The sequence below is a fragment of the Podarcis erhardii genome, assembly GCF_964252035.2.
Source record: "Podarcis erhardii genome assembly, chromosome: 5".
NCBI classification, from domain to species: Eukaryota; Metazoa; Chordata; class Lepidosauria; order Squamata; family Lacertidae; genus Podarcis; species Podarcis erhardii.
Window position 1 is genome coordinate 47,346,548 of NC_138509.1, and position 22,725 is coordinate 47,369,272.

The window sequence follows — 22,725 nt, forward strand, 5'->3', positions numbered from 1 at the left end:
AGCATGAATTTTACCTTCATACAGTATGCTAGCTTCTTCACACTAACACACCTCTCTCGATCCTCCATCAAGACGCAATACTAGAGCTCAATGACATATTTCAGCCAAGTCAAAACACTCAAGGAACATGCCTGGTTCGGCTTTGGGGATGTATGGCCTAGAGGGGGTCTCAAGGGCCACAGACAGAGAGGCCTAGATTGCTGCATTTGCCTCCTGGGCCTGAAGTTTCCCATACAGTCAACTTGACTTGGTAGCCTCCAAAGCTCCACCTGGTTTAGAAACTCGAGATGTGCCAGTGCAGCCACTTTCAGTTTTTATCCCAAATATAGTGACATTGGTGGAGGGCATGTATGAGTAGTACAATAGCAGATTGGAGTCACCTCAAAGAAAAAGAAGCAAGGAAAACAGACCTTTGGAGAGGTACCTTGTGCCTGATCTACTAGTCTCACCAGGACACCTGAAGGCACAGGAGCAGCTAAACCTCCAGGAAAGCTTTTTAAGCCCAGGGCAAGTTCAGCAACACCTCCTGCTTAAAGGCCGGTTCCCATGACAAAGGCTTTGGGTGTTCTTCAGGACATTCCCACAGTCCCTCCTCCAACCATAGTTGGCACATATAACATATCAAGGTTTTGAACAGTTTGTTTCATGCATAGACAGATGTCTGAATAAAAAAATTAGAGCACCTCTATAACAGAATTCATTCTGTAAGAATTTTTTTCTCTCAAAAATATAGATCTAGGACCATTGTGAAAATTTCACTAGTAAGACAGTAAAGACATGTGATTCAGAGTATATGTAAGTATCTGATCATTGGGGGAAATACTGCAAAACTTCCCAAACCCTATAAGGTAGGCATAAGTTATGTCATTGCATATTCAGGAAAAGTGAATCCTGATACTATTCTGACTTTCCACCCATTCATAATTTCCTTTTCTCTCATACATACAGAGGCGTAAGATCCATATCTCCACAGTATATTTTACATCCCAATATATTTACATAAAACACACACACAGGAACACAAATGTCTCTTCCTATTAAATTCTATAGGGCTTTTAAAAGAATGTGATTCTAATTTATTGTATATTTTCAGTATATACAATCCTCATTTTGGGTATTTTTTTATTTTACTGTGTGCAATGGATCTATTTTAAAAAGGGGGGTTCATCTGTTCTCACCTCTGACCCAAAAAAATCATAGTTGTCAACCAACAATCACTTCCTTCAGGTAACCCCTGACCCCCTGCAAAAAATGAAAAAATTGGCAAAGAAAATGCTCAGTTTTTATAGGGGGATGTGAACTTGTTAAATTACAGACTAGGCCAAAGCATAGTCCATCAGGCACACATTAGGTGTTAATATAGCTATGGTAGCAATCCCTTCCAGTTGAAAGCACCATAATGGGTAGCATTGATCAAAGCAGCCTCCGTTATTCCAGCTAGCTGATCAAACCAAAAATCCCATTGTCAGATTATTACATAAAACATCTTCTTCCCTAATACGCTTTTATAAAGAATTCAACGGCATGTTTTTCTTTCTGTCATCAAAAGGAACATGACTTCACTACAGTATGACACTTGCACAAAGAATTAATGGAAGAAGAAGAAATAAAGGAGGGAAAGATTAATGAATGTGGATATGCTACATAATTGCTCTGCTCCTATAAGGGTGGCAGAGACCTTCACCAATGCATCCCTAACTAGACTGGGGAAAAGATGCACAAGCAGTGGCGTAGCGTGGGGGGTGCAGGGGGGGCCGGCCGCACCGGGCGCAACATCTGGGGTTAGGGCAAATCCACGGGTTAGGGGGCGCAAATCCACGGGTTAGGGGGCGCAAATTACTTGCCTTGCCCCGGGTGCTGACAACCCACGCTACGCCACTGTGCACAAGGCAGCAACCTGGACCACATGGTTGTATTCATGTCCTGAGGCTGTGAGCATTGCTCCCAACACTGGGTGTGCAGTGTGCAATGAGGGACCGAAGAAAGAAAAATCTCCCTTGAGTCATCCTGCCCACTTGTTATTCACCACACCAAACAGTAGCCAATGACTTTGTGAGTTTTTGCTGAGATATCTGAAATCTGAAGAGGGGCTGATGGAATAATGAACAGGATATAAACCTTTTTGTCAGTAGATGCAGTCTTATGCACACCTGTCAAATATCACAGCAGGTTCACGAATCTGAGGTACAACCTGAGGTACTTATCAAAATACAGTGGGCTAGTTCATACTTCGAACACTGCCAACAACCTTGCATAAGCGAAAGGCTGCACACGAGTGAAGGGTCGCTATGGAGTTCACCAAAGCAGCATGCTAGGCTGGGAGTCCTCGCTTTTTGCCACAGACTTCTGAAATGAGGTTTACGATTGTTAACATATATGCCACTGAGTGCTGCCACACACACACCCTCCCATGCATGCACTTGTAGTAATATAACAGCAGCCTCCCAAACAAGCATAGCTATCAACTTTTCCCTTTTCTTGCGAGGAATCCTATTCGGAATAAGGGAATTTCCCTTTAAAAAAGGGAAACGTTGACAGCTATGCAAACAAGGTACTTGGGAAAGTGCTAGATTCAGAATTGCAGGTGCAGAAGATAACACAAGTTAATATAGCGTTGGTGGGGGCAGGGAGAGTCAATCTTCCCAAAAACAGATTGCCATGAATGGCAAACTATTAAAATCCCCAGAAAATAAAGAAAGAAAGAAAAACCCATTAGACTAATGTGACTCTAGCTCACATATTCACAAAAATGTGTTGTTTTTTTCACCTTCACAATTCAGGATATTTTCCGTGTTAGGTTTTTTTGTTTCGTTTCTTTAAAAAAAGGACTACAGCTTGCTGTTTGGCGATGAGTTATTCAGTTTGAATGTAAATTATGCTCTCAAGGGAAAGGAAAAAAACCGTCCCGCTAATGTGTTAATATTAAGAGTGTCCAAGTGATCCTATCAATATACGTTATTGCCAGCTGAGAGTTCCAAGGTCTTTGCATAACTGTGCTGTGGACATCTTGCTCAGGAATGACTGATGCCTGCAATCTTGGCCTCCTCCAGCCCTTGCTCTTTTGTATATTTAAAACCATCATTTCATTATAGTCAGCACAGAAGAACGCTGCCAGACTTGATGGGCAGCAGAAAGATACTTGCACTGCTGTGTGTTAGACAACTGGGAGACACGCAGAATGCTCTTGTAACCGCATACAGAGTTATGAGACATAAAAGAAATAAACCTTTTTGATACATGCTGAATGCCTTCGGAAAAGAAGGTGTGGTGTCAATCACAGTTCAGAATGCCTTTAACTTCTTAGCAGAAGATATTTAATCCCTTTGCAGTCGATATGGTCCATCCGAGTAAGAGTTGGTCCTGATCCGTGTTCTAGCTCAGCCACAGGTTCACTGGGTGGCCTTGAGCAACACATTCTCTTCCAGCCTCTGCCACCCATCTATAAAATGGGAATAATAATGACCTGCCTCAGACGGCTGTTGGTAAGTATGAATAAGCTAGCACTCTGCACGCTAGAAGTGCCATGTATATAGAGATTAGTAATCATGAGTGGCGTCTCACGGATCTTAGTTCTGTATTTGTCCCCTTAAACAATCATTACTTTTGCATGGAACAGAGGGTGTGGGAAACACAGGACAGAGGTGTGTGAGGGGAAAGAAAAGGATATGGAAAAGTAAGGGAGGGGTATGGCAGAATCACAGCTGTTTAAGAGACATTTGTTATGCAGAGAGACCAGTTTGGATTGGCGGAATGTATGAAAGGGCTAGAAGTTCATCCTGCATGTGTATTAGTCATACCGGACCTTCTGTTATCCCTTCCAGAGGCAGGCTGGTTGCATTATCCACTGTGGGCGCCTCTTCTTTCTTCAGCACGGTCTGAGCAAGCAGACTGACGTAAGGCTTGTGACAAGACAGGTTACCCAACGGAGGGTAGTGTTGTCTGTAGCAAATGTAAGCAAACATGAGGCCGATGACCCCTCCGACAAAGGCATCTAGATGTGGGAGGGAAAGGAAAACAATATTTGCTAAGAAGCCATGTATTACTATTAGAACTACAGGAAAGAGAGAGAGCCCCCAAATTAGATACAGCATGAACACACTTTGGCCTTCCCACCCCATTCAGATAGGGGGATAGCGCAGTTAGTGTGGGGAGGGTGGCTTGGTGGCTCTGCCCCACCACACCAGTGAGCACTGAACAATTGTCACGACAAAATAGCTTGTCTTCTTAAACTGGACTGCTGAAATGAAATCAGCTTGGAATGACCAGAGACTGATTTTTAAAAATGTAGAAGCTCACCTGGTTCTGGTCCTCAAAACAAAATCATATGCTCTGCTCAGAGGCAACATGTCTGCACATTAAAATTAATTGTTTGATTAATGCCTTGCTCCTGTTGGAGTTTGGGGTTCTAGTAAAACACAAGTGTCAGCTTCCTCCCCCCCCCCCCCGATTTGGATGTGACTTTTCTGGCTTTAATGTTAATTATTACCTAGGGTTTTTGTTTTGATCATCTTGTTATATTCAGTAAGTCAACTGAAACAAGCAACTCACACACCAAAATTAAGAAAGGTAGGAGTCACACGTGCTTGATTTTGGTTAACCAATATGTTCTGTATTAAAAGGGACCTGGAATACTTTAGCTGCAAAATTCTTACACTTTAGTTTCGTTGGTCAACTTCTGATAATCAGCAGAAGAAACTGTACACAGAGAATCTGTCTTCAGATGTTTCTTTCCCTACAAGATTGATATTGCAAAGAGGAGGAAGCTGAGGTAACTGCTTCCCTGCCCCCAATGCCCTCCAGCCCTCTGCATATAAAAAGGCAACCTTCTGCACAGTTACATTCAGTGTAACAGTGTAACTTACAAGAGCCTGTCACACTCATGTATGCTTCCTGCATACATTAGAGCCCTAATTTGCTTTATTTTGCAAATACATGTATTTAAATAAGGGTTCTAAAGCTGGGGTAGCCAACCCAATGTTGTGGGTTTCAACTCCCAAAATCCCTGAGTGATGGCCAGGCTTGCTGTGGCTTATGGGGGTTGTAGTTCATAGAATCTGGAGACCACTACAATAGCTTTCCCTGTTCTAAAACATGTAAGGAGCTTACACAAGTGCAGCAGACTCCTCACTGCTGAAGTTCACATCATGGCAGATGGCAACAGACAGGTTGAAGAGAAACCCATAGAGGGTTCATATACAATTTCAATGTGATTATTAGCAGTAGCAGAAGACTAATTTGGGGTTTATATCATGTTGGTAGGAAGCCTATTATCTGGAAATGCTATCGCCCTGAAAATCGCTTGCAAAGGTTAAGTGAGAATCACCACCGTAGTTAAACATATGATCTTTAATGACTAGTCCTGGTGCTAACAATTCCACGTATTCACTTTAATAGTAACAACTACAATTGCCATGTGGATAGTATAATGACTTGAAAACACTTCATATTAAAGCTGGTCTATGACAGTCATTCCATGCAGCAAAACCAGTTATCACATAAGTACAGTCGTACCTTGGAAGCCAAATAGAAGCCGTCCCGGAAGTCCGTTCTACTTCCAAAACATTTGGAAACCAAAGCGCAGTTTCTGATTGGCTGTAGGAAGCTCCTGCAGCCAATCAGAAGCCGCAGAAGCCCTGTCAGACATTTGGTTTCCAAAAATAGTTTACAAACCGGAACAGTCACTTTCGGGTTTGGAGCGTTTGGGAGCCAAAACGTTCGGGAACTAAGCTGTTTGAAAACCAAGGTGCGACTGTACTGGTTTATGCTGTTGCTATTACATTGGTGTTAAGTAAATGGAATCTGTGCTTTTTAAGACCAACCCAAGCAATTTCCAAGCAACTGTAATTTGAATAGATTTACAAGGTGGCATCCAACTTCAAACTTGTTCATTATTTGAAACCACTAGAGGAAACTAATACTTTGTTCTATCAAGCAATTAGTGCAAAACAACAACATGCCATGCTGAACAATACATATTTGTTAATTGATATTGATGACTAACACCCTCTCTCTGGGCATTATCACCCATTTGTTCCACCTTTATTAAACTCCTTTGCACCTATGTGTGCACTCAAATGAGGGGCTTCAGCTACTTATTGCTACTTTTATTATTTTTGACACAATAATAATTTAACCAAGATATTAGTGCTTGTTCTTGTTTCTTAATTGCATGACTGCTTTCCACAAGGAAATGCAAAAGAAATCTATTTAAATACATGGCTTCATGTTTATAGTCTTTACCTTCAGCCTTTTAAAAGTTCCTACACAGAATTTATAGTGCCCTGTCACTAAATAACCAAGATCTATTTATTTTTCTCCATTTGCGTTCTGCACTCATTATAATTAGCATGCAGTACTTCTCCCCCATCGTCTATCAAGAGAATCTTCTTTCTTCCCTCCCATGAAAATAAATGGTGTCCCAAAGAAGATAAAACAAATTTAAGACAAGCAAATATTGGAGATCATCTTGTATTCAAGAGAGCTGTATGCATCTAAGGTTGTCAACGACAACCATATAGGAATGTGAAACAGTGAGCCCCAGGATACTTGAAGAATTACACTTGCACACACACACATTCACCTGTGCAACTAATAAAACAAGAGACATTTTGGGGGACACACATATAGAGCAACTATTTCATGCAATCAACTTAACACTAATGTGTAGGATAATCAGAAACCCAAGAACATAAGAAGAACTGCTGGATCTAATCCAGCAATTCCCTCTCAGTGGCCAACCAGATACCCATGGAAAGCCAGGAGTTTAATTTGAACACCCTGATGAGCGTGCTTTCCCCATCTTGCATGAAAATACCTCATCTTGCACAGGTGTGTTTCCACTGTTACTTCAAGGGAAACCTGTGGGTATTCCTCTTGAGTGAGAATCTTCTCCTGGCGTGAGCAAATATTTACATGAATTTTGTGTCAATTTGCTTTTTTTTAACATATAATTTTATGAGTAGTTAATTAATATTTTGAATTTTTTATATAATCCACTTGGAGATTTTTGTCAATTAAGTTCTATATAAGCCGTTAAAAACAAAAGCCTGAAAGCAGAACCTGAGTGCAACCCCACTCTTCTCTTTCCTCCTTGTGGTGCTTCCATTAGCAGCTGGCAAACTAGAAAGCCATTTCCCCAGTCCCCCACCTCAAATGGAAGGGCCTGTGACTTTGAACTTTATTTTTTAATCTCTCCAGTACGGAAATACACAAAGGATGTCACAAGAAATAGGCTGTTAGCCCAGATTTAATGCTTGACACTCAGTAGCCTTTTATCCATTATAATTATTTCTGTGTACCTTGTTGGGAAAATAAATTGGAGTCTTTTTTAAAGAAAAGAAAAGGAGGGTGGAAAACCTTGTTCAAAGTAATTACCGACCTGCTTGGAATTCATAATGGAGCAAGTTCATCTGCCATTGTTCCACCAGTATGCTATGCTTTCCCATTAGAGTGGAAAGGGGCTCATCATATTAATTTAGTCAAACTTTTATATGACTTTTTAGGTGTATGGCTGTCCTATTTGCCTTTCACATACAGTACCTGTGTCCCATATGTTATGCTGATCGTCCCTGTTTGTTCCCCACAGGGCAATAAAGGCTGTTATCACTAGTAATTCAGCACAATTGCCTGTCTCCTCTCATCATAAGAGACAATGACTGAGCAACAAAGCCTGTAGCTGCATTTTACTGAGTCATTTAAGTCTCCCCATTCTGGACGTGGTCCTTTTAGGTAAGTGCTAAGGCCACCTGCAGAAAAACATGTTGTTAATACAGTCCTTGGTTCCCATCAAAAAGCCAGCAGAGTTTTCCCAGTTCTACCTCCTTAAACTTCAAAGGCAAGCATAGACAGCCATAATGGACATAGCAGTAATCCCCTTGGGTACAGTGTATTTCCACCATACAGAAAACGCTCCTGTAATTATCTGCCTCACAGCACACATTTCATTCCATGAATAATTCTGGCTTTTGGCACAGCAGATTTCTTAAGCACATACTTCTAGACTTACCTCTACAGCAGCATTCGGAATAGTTTTGCCTTTTACACATATACATATGCATACCCACAGGTACACACACATACACATTCTGAACACATCACATGCCCTGCATAGCAGATCAGGGGAAAGCATATTCTACAACATAATATTGATGAATTTGACAACACACTCTCAGGTCATGATATGAGGTTAAGAGAAGACTTCTTGTGTGAGTAGAATTCTGAAATAGTTTTCACTGAACTATCCCCAAGAGCCTTCCAACACACCCTCTACATGCTCATCCAGATGCAAGACCCACTGTATTCAATGGGTCTTTTTCTAAACCTTTGGTGCATTTATTAGGGAGTCGCAGGACTGTTATCTGACTACCTTTAAACAAACTGGGTTTCTTCTCCTTTTTCTATATTATCTTAAAATGCAACCACAAAGCTATTAAAGGATTCATTTTCAATGACTCAGAGCTGGATCAAAACACCAGATGATAAAATTATTCAATCCTTTGTCAAAAACAGAGGATAATCTACTCCCAGACAGTCAAAGTTTAAGATAGGTTATCAAAAAATTGCATTAATAGGCAACACCCAAAATGTAGAGAACGTAGACATTCAGACACAAATGCTGACTATAGCAAATGGTTTTTGTGTGTGTCTGAAAATAGTTATACATTCCCCCACTTCTTGAAAAAAACACCAGTGTATGCTGACAAATCACATTTAGGAGTCTATTAACAGCCATCTGTTTATTTCTAAGATTCTGGGCAGAAGATTCATCTGGGATGCTAATGTTCATATGAATGTAAACATTCACTCTATTTTGGATTCACTGGGTTAATGTTATATCATCTATAGTATGATGTTACAAATACAGTATTTATCTATATAGTTAACTACAGATCTAAACTACAGTGATTCTGCTTTCTGCAGGAGAGGAAGCATCCTGAAAATACAGTTAAGCATCTGATGCTTGGATATTAACACTTGATGATGTAAATCAAACACATGCATGCCTGTATCTCAATACAGTACCTATCTATAGTAAAAACATAACACAAAAATGGGCACATGTAGGCTCAGTAAACTAACAGAGTGGGCCATCATTTCTTTCTACTTTATTATGTAAATAAAAAATATATTTCCAAAGGAATACCCTGGGGTCAGAAAATTTGTAAGTTGGAATGGGGGACAGCTTGGACCCTCGCCAACTCCGTTCTGTTTTACACTGGCTAAACTAATTGCTGACCTGTAGGCAGAGATCTAGCTTCCAATTTGTAGCCAGAGATCTTGTGAGTAAATTGCTGCTTATGGGATGCCCACTGCCATCAATACCAATTTCCCTTCCAATCTACCTTCCCTTCTTTCCTTGGAAAATCTGTTCCAGAGGGTTGGGAGACCCCCCAGAGTCACAAGAGAAGTGGGATGGGGAAGAGGAAATTGGCAAAAATGTCCCACAAGCCAGAGCCTCTGCTGGATTATTCATGGAAGAGCAACTCTGAAATTGGAACAGATGTCACTTACAAGCCTACAATTACAAAAATGAACTGGGTCAAAAAGCCTTAACTAATTACCTCTGCCCTGTATTTCATTTAAAAGATTAATTGTATTATTGTTATTTTTCTTCAAAAAAGGCTATGTGTGGATACTGAATCAGAGCAGTGATCTGTCTTTCCCCTTACTGTACATGGATAAGAATCACTGTAGCAGACAAAGAGCATGGACAAGTGACATAAGGGGGAGATTCCCATGGCTCACCTTGCCAATGATGCTTGTAATCGCACATGCGTGACAGAGCGATCATCATGGCGCAATACAGAGGTAGAATCGCTGCACAGAGCCGCCAGCTTTTCCCACGGCCTTTCTCGGTAAAGCAATGCAACTTCCCAGCCAAGTAGAAGGTGGTGAAGCCAAGGCCTGAAAATGCAACTGCCAAAGGAAAAAGAAAATGTAGAACCAGGTAGCAGATGGGAGTTAGCAGAATGATACAAAGAGGCTGCTTAGAGAGTTGTGCATCTAGAAAGCCAATCCTTTGGCTGCAGGGAAGCAACAGCTAATGATGAGATCTTAAGCTCACAATGCATCATCGTTAAGGATCTCTTGTGATTTCCAACAACTGGTATTCAAAGGCATTTTTCTGTATCTGCTCTCATACGACTTATTAGAGATTTACATTTTCTCCATCTCTTTTATCTACAACACCCCCTAGGTACATTCTAGTTTCTTCCTGTTTTATTGCAATAAAGATTCACCTCCATATCAATACCAGCATTGCTTAATTCACCTCTTCCCCCCCCCCATGATACATCATGACACATTTCAATCATTTGTGAATATTTACATAATGTTACTCTGGTAAACATTATGTAAATATTCATAAATGGCTGATATACAGTATATCAAGATGCACACGTAATTGGCTTTAGGTAATGTGCGATGCTGACATTATTTATTTATTTTAAAGATGTCCCTACCATCTTTCTTTTTAAAAAATGTCAAAGTGGTTCACTTACTTTTTTTAAAAAAACAACACCACACACACATAAAAATAGAATAAAACAAGCAATACAGCATCAGTTATAAACCAATGCAAATCTCTGTAAGCTGGTAGTAATGACCAGTGAAGGCCTGGGAGAATAAATAATTTTTTTAGCAGGTTCTGAAAGCAAGGCACCATTGGTGCCTGCTTTCTTTCAGAGGGGAGGTTGTTCAATACAGTGGTACCTCGGGTTACATATGCTTCAGGTTACATACACTTCAGGTTACAGACTCCGCTAACCCATAAATATTACCTCAGGTTAAGAACTTTGCTTCAGGATGAGAACAGAAATCGTGCTCCAGCGGCGCAGCAGCAGCAGGAGGCCCCATTAGCTAAAGTGGTGCTTCAGGTTAAGAACAGTTTCAGGTTAAGAACAGACCTCCGGAAAGAATTAAGTACTTAACCCGAGGTACCACTGTACACTGGACTCCACCAAAACAAAAAGGCCTTGCCTCTGCTTGCTGTGAGCTAGATCTCATCAGGATGGACCTCAGCAGGTTGTTTTGGAGCTATTTTTAAGGAAAATCGGCAAAAACAAGACTGCCAACATGGGTTGCCATACGTCTGGACATTTCCCCTGATTTCTGCCCAGATACTGTTTCCGACTGCAGTATTCTGTGGTTGTCAGGGAAATTCCAGACGCATGGCAACCCTCCAAGGGCCTCATTAGAAGATCTTAGTGAAAGAGCAGGTCAATATGGAAGAGGGCCAGTAGTCAATGGTGGGCTGGGATGGCAACTCTTGGTGGGGTGAGCTAGCACCTTATTGGCTCCACCGGTGCATTTGCACAGCAGAGCTCCTTGCCACTTTTCCTCTTCCAGCTGCTGGTAAGTCAGGTGGGCATCTACACTCCACTCCACCCTAGTATCCACTACTGGAGAAGGCATTTCCTCAGATAAACTGGTTTAATCTTTATAGGTCAGTACCAACACTTTACACCTGACTGCGGACAGCAAACTGGCAGCCAGCACAGTTCTTTTAAAAGCGGTGTCTCAGGATCATGGCAAGTAACTTCACTTAGCAACCTAGCCACTCCATTCTGCACCAACAGCAGTTTCTAGACCAGTCTTAAGGGCAGATCCTTTTGTTGTGCCTGGTTTGTGATGCCTTGTCCTCAGGTTATTCAGGCTGGCTCTGGTGTGTCTCTAAAAGGTAATTCCAAGAGTCCTGGGATAACCGGTGAGGATTCCCATCTCTAATTAAGGGGTTCCATTGCCAAAAGTGGAAACCAAAATATGAAAAATAAATGCAATTTCTCACTTGATTCAAAAGCATTGCTTACAGGGTGCTCTCTGGCTATCCAAGTAAGTGGGAGTTGTCTTTACACATAGAGCATGTGAGATAATTTAAATGGAATCGCTACTGTTATTGCTCACAAAGCACTTAAAGAAAAATCCCCATTTAATTCAAGTTCAAATATAATAATTTACACATTTGATTTCTATAAACTTGCCACAGGCCTCCACTTGTCCCACTGTATGTACCTTCCCATACAAAATGAAAAAAATATATATAATTACTTCAGTGCACTACAGATGAAGATGCAATTTTAGCTGAAATTATAATAGTTGGGGTTTTTTTAAGCATACTCTAATTTGAAGCCTGCAAGCGTTTGTGCACAGTTACTAAAGAGCTGCTTTTTGCCTTTAATCACACCAATACATCACCTCTTTGAAACAAAAACAACAACGGGGGAGCCCCAATACCAAATTCTCTCATGATGATTTCAGAAAAGTCTTGCAAAGATGCACCAGCAGCCCAATGTAGTGCAAGGAAGGCAGTTAGTGGAAGTAGCAAAATGCATAGACCACATCAACAGCTGATTTGCATGAAGGCATATAGGAATTCTAAGATAAAACCTAGAGGGAGCACTGGTGAATAGATTGTCCCTCGAGCACAAGCTGTCAGTTTTCAAAACCACAATTTAAGTTAGAGCAAGTACTGAAAACCCCTCTTGTTAGGGGTTTGCCCCACCTCTGAAAAGATCTGTGGGAAATGCACAGTGCTAAAAGTAACCAGAAGCATAAACTTCATCATGCAAGCTTATTCTCATGAGATTGTTTCACGTGAACACTTCCAAAGGGGTCAGAAAAGTGGGTGAATCTTTTCTGTGGCATAACACTTCTTTGGTATAATGTCTTCTTTCATTTAGCATCAATGAAGGTCAATTTCTACACAGAAAAAGAATCAGCAGCTGCAATTTCCATCGGGACGGCAGCTCCTTACAGTTTTATAGTTATGCCTTGTCTAAAGATAAAACACCTCTCTCAATCAGCCTCCCAACTGAACTTGCCATCGATTTGAATCTGTGATTAAAAACGCATTTGTTTTGAGGGATGAAATGTGCCAAAAGCTTCAAAAGCAAATGCCATTTTGTCCTTTGTTTTCAGAAGCAATGCATGCAAGATAAGAGGGTTAACAAAACTCCAGTACTCAATAATTATGCCTTTGTAGGAGTACAATGCCCATTATTGGCTACTGGCAATTTAGGGAAAGTTTAAGTGAATGGAAGCAAATGGAAAAGGAAGCAAATGGTATCCTATTGGTTACTAATTCCTTTGTATTTGGTGCTGTGGGTTAAACCACAGAGCCTAGGACTTGCTGATCAGAAGGTTGGTGGTTCGAATCCCCGCGACGGGGTGAGCTCCCGTTGCTCGGTCCTTACTCCTACCAACCTAGCAGTTCGAAAGCACGTCAAAGTGCAAGTAGATAAATAGGTACCGCTCCGGCGGGAAGGTAAACGGCATTTCCGTGTGCTGCTCTGGTTCGCCAGAAGCGGCTTAGTCATGCTGGCCACATGACTGGAAGCTGTACGCCAGCTCCCTTGGCCAATAAAGCGAGATGAGCGCTGCAACCCCAGAGTCGATCATGACTGGACCTAATGGTCAGGGGTCCCTTTACCTTTACCTTTAACGGAGTTGGGCAGGGAAGATCTGGATTACAATCAGCCATTTGCCAGCTAAAACACTCCTGGTTTAACAAAGCATAGTATATTAAACCCACACTCTCGTTCTGCTTTCTGTGCTTCCTCCTCCCCTCTACTTTCTCATGCAAAGTAAATAAATAAGCCACAGTTTCCAATTACATCAGAACTGAGAAACTGTGTGCAGGGATATCGCGGAGGGGGCAGTGGGGTCCGGAGGGAGCACACTCCCCACCAGCAGGCAGCCACAGTCTGCCTGCACGCGTGACCCTGGGGTGCAGGTCACCCCCCCCCCGACAAGCCACAGCTGTCTGAACATTGTTCCCTCAGTCTGACCTTTTGCGGTCTCAGCAGTCTGCGGTGTCCTGTCTGTAACCTTTGTCCCTGAGACCTTTTGTCTCCTTCGTCATACACTGTGCAAAGGGAAAATGACGCTGTAGAAACAGGTGCCAAAATAACTTTGTACCACCCCACGATCTCGAGACCGAAGATGTGTAAAGGTCACAGCCCAAAATGTATTTGCCTGGTTTGCATATTTGTCTCAATAAAAGGAGGCTTCACAGGGCTGGCCAGCAGCTTGCATGCAGCTCACCTGTGCGCAGCTCACCTGATGACCAACCCCCAGTCTTGTGCCTTCACTTCACTATGGTTCAGTCTCTGACTACAAACCAGGATATCAAACTGGGCTCTGATTGTTGCTTGATATCCTGGTTTGTAGTCAGAGATAAAACCAGAGCTCCCCAGCCACATTTGCAATGTGTATCCCTGGTATTAAAATGAATGGGGTGGAATAATGTAATGACATCATAACATGTCATTTACATAATTCCTTATGTAAATTATGTAAGCTCACACCCTCCAACATTTCTCCAATGAAAATAAGGACGTCCCATCCATAATGATAATTTTACTATTTATACCCCCACAACATCTTACTGGGGTGGAATCTACACACAAAAAAAACCGCTGTGCTTTTTAAAGAAACGTTTTGAAAAATGCATTGAATTTGGCATAGCCAAATGTCACATTTGTATATTGCACTTTACAACACATTTAAAACATTTTATTTAAAGCTGTACAGCTGAGTCCTGGGTTGCCCCAGCCACTCTGGGTAGCTTCAAACACATATAAAAGCATAATAAAACATTTAATATTAAAAAAAACCTTCCCAATACAGGATTACCTTCAGATGACTTGGGGGTCGGATAACTCCATACCCTCCAACATTTATTCAATGAAAATATGGACATTCTAAGGAAAAGTGGGACATTCCAGAATCAAATCAGAAACCAGGATAGCTTCTCTAAATCAGGGACATCCCTGGCTTAATGTTTTGTTACGCTAAATCTTAGTACTACTTCCAATTGGGTACCAGTGGTGAGAAGATATCCGATCTCATATAGAAGGGGAGATGGGAATCTTGTGCAGGGGTGCGGAGACTGACTGTCACATTTGGGGTACCTGCCACAGAGCTGTCTCAGGGAAGGGTATTGTAAAATAGTGATGAAAATGGTAAAATAGCTTACAAGTCATTTTAATAATCTAAATGGGCACTTGAAGATGATAGACAGATGACAGATAGATGATAGATAGATAGATAGATAGATAGATAGATAGATAGATAGATAGATAGATATAGATAGATAGATGATAGATAGATAGATGATAGATGATAGATAGATAGATAGATAGATAGATAGATAGATAGATGATAGATAGATAGATAGATAGATAGATAGATAGATAGATAGATAGATAGATAGATGATAGATAGATATAGATAGATGATAGATAGATAGATAGATGATAGATAGATGATAGATAGATAGATAGATAGATAGATGATAGATAGATAGATGATATAGCTAGAATCATTATGAGTTTTCCTCCAGCCTCACAGAAACCAGAGATAATAGGCAGCTTCCTTGATGCTTCGCTTTTGCAGAACGGATAGTCTCAGGAGGGTTCCCAGAGTATGAGATATTATTTTTTCCTTTTAACCACACAAAGGCAACATGAAGAAGGCACAAATTATCACATCCACAGGGTTTCCAGGCCTTATTTTGGGGGGGAAAGAGGCAGGCTTTAATGCTTTTTCCCCCTTTGAGAAGAGAACAAATGTAATTGGTAGTAAGGGGCAAAAGGCTGTGAAACAAATCAGACTGAAATGTATTACGACTGAATCAAACAGACTATGTGGAGCTGTTAATGTCAGATGTAAAGTAGAATTTGTTCCTATAACTAAGAATTGTTTAGGAATGGAGTTGTGGTGTTTTTTTTAATTTGTTTGGTTTTCATTTAAGAGAACTGACCTAATTCACACCTCCTATACTAAGCATTGGGGGTTTTTGTATGAATGGTATAACAAATAGTTCAGTGTTGAATTTGTGGGGAAAGTGGCTGAATTTAGTTTGCTGGGAATGACATTTCAGGGCTCTTTTTCAGTGTCCCCACATTGTGTTTTGAATAGATGTAATATTTTAATGCCCTTTGATGCTGGTATGTTAGAGGGAAAGCACTTGTGATGTTGTCCACCTATGAAATGGAGTCTAATCTAGCTGTTACAATCAATATAGCTCTTTCCTCCTCCCTTTATTAAGTATTATCTTTTGGCTGTGTGAAAACTGGTAAATAATAGAAAGAACATGATAGGATTGAACCAGAAGTGGATATCTAGCAAACTCTGCCTTAAATTGTTAAGCTTATTCCTTTAAGGTGAAGGGGATGAGGGCAAATATTGACACTTACAGTCCTGAGTACCATCAAATCTTTCCTGTCATGTGGAGCTGCTACTCTTGTGCAAGATGACTAACCGAGGGAACCCTGCTGTGTTGTGTGGCTATGAAACTAAATGCAATTTTTGCCAGCCCTAGCCTTTCTAGTGAAATATTTATTGTTAAGATTGATTTTCCCAGCTGTGCAACCATCCAAAATTGGGTTATTTATCCAACAACCAGTGCATAAAATGTTACCAGAAAAGAAAAGAAATGTAATTATCAGCAGTTTGAAAGCTCTCCAGTCTTGAGATGCATATGGATTTTGAAATTGTCGAATAGCTGTGCATTGTCTGTAGACTAATTCTCAGTTTGATAAGGTGAGGGTGTAATTAGTAAAATAAATAGGAGTGGTAACATTATGTCCTAAGGACTTGGGGATGCTGTTTCCTCTGCCACAAATTAGCTTTGCTTCTTCCAATACTATACTTTGTTTTACTACACTCTATACATTGTGAGGTGATCAGCCTGTGGCCACAATGTAATAGGGACTTATGGCACACCGGCACAGTTGCAAAAGGATCCAGAGGCATACAGAAACCAGCCTCTCTCTCATATGCAACATACTGCTGCCAGGTACCTGGCTCAATAGTACAGCTGATTCTCAATAGCACAACTGATCTGCATTTTCAAGATGGAAAGGTGGTACAGCATTTTTCTACTAGGACCCTGCATTTACCCCATGATTAACCTTGTATCCATAATTGTGTTGTTAAAACAGTCCCATAGTTTTCTCAGTCTGTCCTCGGTTCACTTTGATCTGTGATTTGAGTTCCAGTTCACTCTGAGTAAATCAAAGCTCTGTGTTTCACATTCATTCTTAGGGGAAATCTAAAAATGAATATAATTTTTTTCCCTTTGGGCAGAAGCCTATTAAATTTGCAGGCACAGAAACTCCTACAGAGTGGGTTAAACCTGATGGCACAAAAAATGCTTTTGTGAAAATAGTAAAAGGCCCCTAAGGATGCTAGCTAAGTTCATATGTAATGGCAAGTATGGTTTGACTGGTGGTACCACCAGAATATTAGACAGGCATGTTTTCCTCTTCCTCTCCACATCATGCACTCTTGATTTGCTCCCTCACTTCCTTGGTTGAGGAAATCTATGCTCTGCCATTACATTTGAACCAGTGAAACTATGGTTTCTGCAAACTAGGAAGTACGGGAAGGAACTAGAATATGCAAAGAGAGGGAGCGTATAAGCCCAGATGTGGGAAATAGCAAAACCATAGCTTGCAATTATGTGAGAATCAAACCACTATTTGATTGGTTTCATGAAGGACAAGGAGAAGGCAGCTTAGGCATGGAAATGTAGCACTCAGTAGAGTGAAAAGGAAGGGGGAGGCAAAGGTAAATATTGGGGGATTTGATGTGGTTGAATTGAGATAGGTTATGTACAGTCTGATCAAAATTATCTATTATCTTATTTTCTCAGTAATTTCTTTCTTTCCACAATGATTAAGGAAAATGAAAAATCATCTGAGGATAGGTCATGAAGAAAGCACATTCAGTAATCCTATGAACCAAGGAGATACTCAAGTAAAGTATATATTTTTAAAATGCGAAGTATAAATTCATCACCTCCATCCAACCATGCAGACACAAACACTTCTCGGTAGTGGCGCCCGCCCTGTGGAACGCCCTCCCATCAGATGTCAAAGAGATAAAGAATTACCTGACATTCAGAAGACATCTTAAGGCAGCCCTGTTCAGGGAAGTTTTTAATATGTAATGCTGTACTGTTTTTAACACTGATTGGGAGCCGCCCAGAGTGGCTGGGGAAACTCAGCCAGATGGGCGGGGTATAAATAATAAATTATTATTATTATTATTATTATTATTATTAAACAAGTACTTTAAACAAGCAGTACTTTAAACAAGGTTTACATTCTACATTGCTCCATTATCAACTGCCTTTCCCCCTAGTTGTGAAGAATTAATATTCTGATACAGTCCATGTAATGATTTGCCATACTACAACTCCAGTGAAAACAGGAGGAAACAAATGGCAAACAATCATCAGAAAGTTTGTCAGGCTTTGATAAATCTACCATTAACATAAGCTCACTGTTTTCAAACCTTGATACTAGGAATACACCTATGCCAAGTCCATTCATCTTGGTGGATCTTGGGTTTGGTGTTAATAGGAAAATAAGAACCCTTGTACCAAGTGGGACTTACTTCTGAGTAAACACACTTGTGTTTTACATACTGTAGTGAACACTTAAGTCTATTGCACTATGTGTAATTGTCATTTGAAGAGAGTTCATGTTGAATGGATGGGAAAATAACCTGCAAGCCAATGGTCTGGTCTCCATTTCCTTTTGTCTGCAAACTCATCAATAGCTCCTTCTTAAAAAAAAAAGAAAAAGAAAAACCCCCACAGAAGTACGGCTCATTACATGATCTCCACATGAGGGAGGGCCAAAGCAATTTTTCTCCTCAAAGAGTTCCCTTATCTTTTCAATGCTGAGAAACAGTCCATCAACCCACCATAGGCAGAGGTGAAGCAGTGCACATTCATTTCATGCAGGTTCCCACAGTGAAGTAATACAAAACAGTATTTATCGTCTGCTTTGTAATAATTTAAGGGGCAGAAATTCACTGGGGGAGTTCACTGCTCTCTCCGCTTAGGACTCTGCAGTATGTCAGCAGCAATGCCAACCATGACAAACACTGGAAATATTACAGGGTTTACTTTCTCTAGGCCTTTTGAAGCTATAAGTAAATGCTGCAGAGATAGAGGTAACAAAGCAACTGGGGCAGATCATTCCATAAACACTGTTCTTCTGTGGTGCCTGGCAAAGATGATAACGGACTGGCTTTCCTCTAGGCTGATGAAGCCCATGGAAGACAGCAAGATGAAACAGAAACCATAAAATATTTGAATATAATATGAATTATAAATATTTAAATCATGTAAAATGATTCAATAGACTTTTTTAAAAAATAAGAACATAAGAAAGCCTGCTGAATCAGGCCAATGGTCCATCTAATCTAGTATTCTGTTCTCACAGTGGCCAACCAGATGCCTGTGGGAAACCAGCAAGCAAAATTTGAGCACAACAGCATTCCCCGTCTTCTGGTTTCCAGCAACTCGTATTCAGAAACATTGCTGCCTCTAACTGTGGAGGCAGAACATAGCCATCATGGCTATGACTCTTTCCTCCATGAATGTGTCTATTCCTCTTTTAAAGCCATATACTGTAGGTTGGTTGCCACCACTGCCTTCAGTAGAAGTTCCATATGCACGGAGTGAAAAGCTTTTATCGGTCCTGAATCTTCCAACATTCAGCTTTGCTGGATGCCCACAAAGGGTTAAATTCATTGGATGTCCACATTAAGACATACCTAAGCAGCCTTCCAGGACGCGGGTGGCGCTGTGGTCTAAACCCCAGAGCCTAGGGCTTGCTGATCAGAAGGTCAGCAGTTCAAATCCCCGCGACAGGGTGAGCTCCTGTTGCTCGGTCCCTGCTCCTGCCAACCTAGCAGTTCGAAAGCACATCAAGTGCAAGTAGATAAATAGGTACCACGCCGGCAGGAAGGTAAACAGCATTTCCGTGCACTGCTCTGGTTCGCCAGAAGCGGCTTAGTCATGCTGGCCACATGACCCGGAAGCTGTAAGCCGGCTCCCTCGGCCAATAAAGCGAGATGAGTGCTGCAACCCCAGAGTCGGTCACGACTGGACCTAATGGTCAGGGGTCCATTTACCTTTACCTTTAAGCAGCCTTCCCAACCTGGTGTTCTCCACATGTTTTGGACAACAGCCAACAACATCCCTGACCATTGGCACTGCTGGCTGGGGCTGACAGAAGCAGTAGTTAAAAATGTTCAGAGTGCATCTGGATCTGTAAAAATTGCAAAAGGCTGAACCTAAAGCTCAAGTGTTCATCAGTCCTCCCAGCTTATTTGGTTGCAGTGGTGGAAAGCGGGCAACAGGTTCATGCCTTGTGGAACAATTGTCTAGCATTATGGTTTGGAAAGGACTCCCATCTGCTTGGAACCCTCTCGACATGGACCTATCTTTCAATAAACCCCTGAACATGGGTGAGCATTCTGAGGTACAGCCTAGGGCACACTCTAATCTAGGCAGGGTTGTTGGGACTAAAACTTCATCCATGTAATAAAGTGTTACAGCCAAACTCCTCTGTGGTTGTTCATTTACAGGGGAAGATCAGTCATGGCAAAAAACACCTGATTTTCAGGGAAGCTTGGACATCATGACTGATTGTCTAATTAAGGAACACCTAATAAATACCCAATAAACCCCAAGGTGTGCAAGAAGTGATGGCAAGCCTCATCTTCTTCACTTAGAAATTGGTTCGGTATGATTGTTGCATGCAAACTTGGAGTGAATTTTCATTGATTGATTTGCACTTTTCATATCTAGAATGTGCAAAGCACAAGCTTGTTAGACTGATGAATTAAACCTCAATGGGTGGTATTCTGTGCCAGTCCTGCTCCGAGTAGCCCTACTAAAGTTAATGAGCATGACTAACTTGGGTTTATTAATTTCAGTGGATCTACTCTGAATAGGGCTTAGATACAACCCAAATACAACTAATATGTGCATGCAGCATTTTTTGTATAAAATGAAACAAAAATCGTACTGCAAAGCAACATGTATGACAAATTAGCTCTTTCTGTATACAGTTGTCACAGAATGTCTTAGCTTGAGGCAGCAGATGGTAAATATTCATGTGTTGATTTTGTTGTGAGACAGATATGTCTCCGAAGAGTCTTAACTCAGATTTGAGCTGGCTCTTCCCTTTAACATGTTACTTTTTTAGATCACAGAGGCCACAGAACAGGGGAAAGATTGGGAAGCTTAAGCAAAAAAGAAAGTAAAGTAGTGATCATTTTCCTCTCCCACAGGCACTGTAAGATGTGAATGCATCCTCTCTCTCTCTCTCTCTATGAGAGAATTCTGGAAGAAAATAATTCAGGGTGAATATTTATTATTTATAAAGCACCAGAAGTGTGCCAGGTTTTTATTTATTTATTTGCAGAAACAGATGCACAAGAAATTTGCAGAGGAAGCTCCTGGACAGACAGATTTTTGTCCACATTTTAACAGACAAAAACAGGAAGAGTCTGATGAGGGCAAAAGCTCTAACTGCCCCAATCTTCCCTTCATCTGCACCTGAGGCCCAGAACCAGAAAGGGCAGCAAAACAGTGGCACAGGTAAGGACCTTGAAAGACACTTCATGGCTGTGCAAAACTGACTTATTTAAGTGCACCCTTACGGTCTCACTTCAGAGACTGGAAGGAGAGCAGCCATCTATTCTAGAAAACATGGATTGGCTCCAGATTTCACAAAATACAGGCAACCCCTGATTTGCAGATCCCATTCCATCCTCATTCTGTTCTCTTCCAGATTCAAAACGACCCACACATCTGCAGTTGCACGTCAACTGCATGCACCCAAAATGAACACTATGTTAGTTCTGTGGCCCATAAGCATGACACACATTTGAACCCACGCATACCTGGCAACATGTTTCTGCATGTCAGTTGGTGAATACAATATAGTTATCATAATGAACTTCTCCTACTTTATGTAGGGTAAGTCGATGAATGCTTCTCAACACCAGCACATTCCCCAGCCATTAAATGCTACCAAAACAGCCAGCCAGCCAGTCGACAAACAAAACAAACAAACAAACAAACAGAAATAGGAGAACAAAAATATATGGCCAAACATCTGAAGGCCCCAATTACATGGCTATCATTTTAAAGCTGACTTCTGTAGTCAGGTGCTAATCTTCTAGTACTGATACTTGACTTTGGAAAGCTTGACTTAGAAGTCTTTGCAATGTGTTACTATGCGTAACATGTAACCTTTTGGATCTGCTGCCAATGCAGCTGTGTTCTGAGTACTCGGAAGTGCTGTAATAACTGATATCCATCCCCGCCCCATCTGCCCTTTTCAATCCCTGGAAAAAAATGTGTGTGATGATGGTGAGGAACAGTTGAGACTTTCAGGGGTGGTTGGCTACCCTTAGCAACCCATCAGTATTCCCTTAGAAATTGGGAACAGAATGTCCCAGGGGAACAGAGCTACACCTATAATACAGCCCTGGTACCCAGTGCATTTCTTGCTTGTCTCCTGCAGTGGGCTGACATACCATACCTTGACAATAGAATTGTAGAGTTGGAAGGGACCTTAAGGGTCATGTAGCCCAACCCCCTGCAACCTCATATAACATTGCAATGTCTGCTGAAATATGAGCTGCATCCGATGAGCTTATATTACTTTGCACTAAAGAAGAAAATTATCACAATTTCTAAATGGCAGAAAATTACAGAATTGCCAAAACACCAATCTACAAAGCTGCCCGAGCAACAGCAAGAGACAAATGATCCAGCGCTTTTGTTTATAGAGCCTGATACTTGCCATGATTACCATCTATTTTCCAAATGCAAACAGATAACATTCATCATTGGAATGGCACAACAACTTGCTACAATTCTAGAAGGGGTTTTACACTGCAAGCTTCACA

General features: G+C 41.2%; 1 protein-coding gene across 2 annotated transcripts in view; it reads right to left on the bottom strand.

Annotated features, from left to right (window-relative positions):
* Positions 1-1,887: 1,887 nt before the first annotated feature.
* Positions 1,888-22,725, bottom strand: part of PLPP4 (phospholipid phosphatase 4) — an 87,373-nt gene continuing 66,535 nt past the window's right edge. Inside the window, exons 6-8 of one of the 2 annotated variants that reach the window (XM_081863784.1) lie at positions 9,745-9,915; positions 3,803-3,991; positions 1,888-3,439 (exon numbers count right to left, since the gene is read on the bottom strand). In XM_081863784.1, coding sequence (XP_081719910.1) covers positions 3,390-3,439; positions 3,803-3,991; positions 9,745-9,915 — 410 coding nt within the window. In that variant the 3' untranslated portion in view covers positions 1,888-3,389. Of the gene's footprint in view, positions 3,992-9,744; positions 9,916-22,725 lie in introns of both variants that reach the window. The other variant, XM_081863785.1, reaches the window with a different exon arrangement.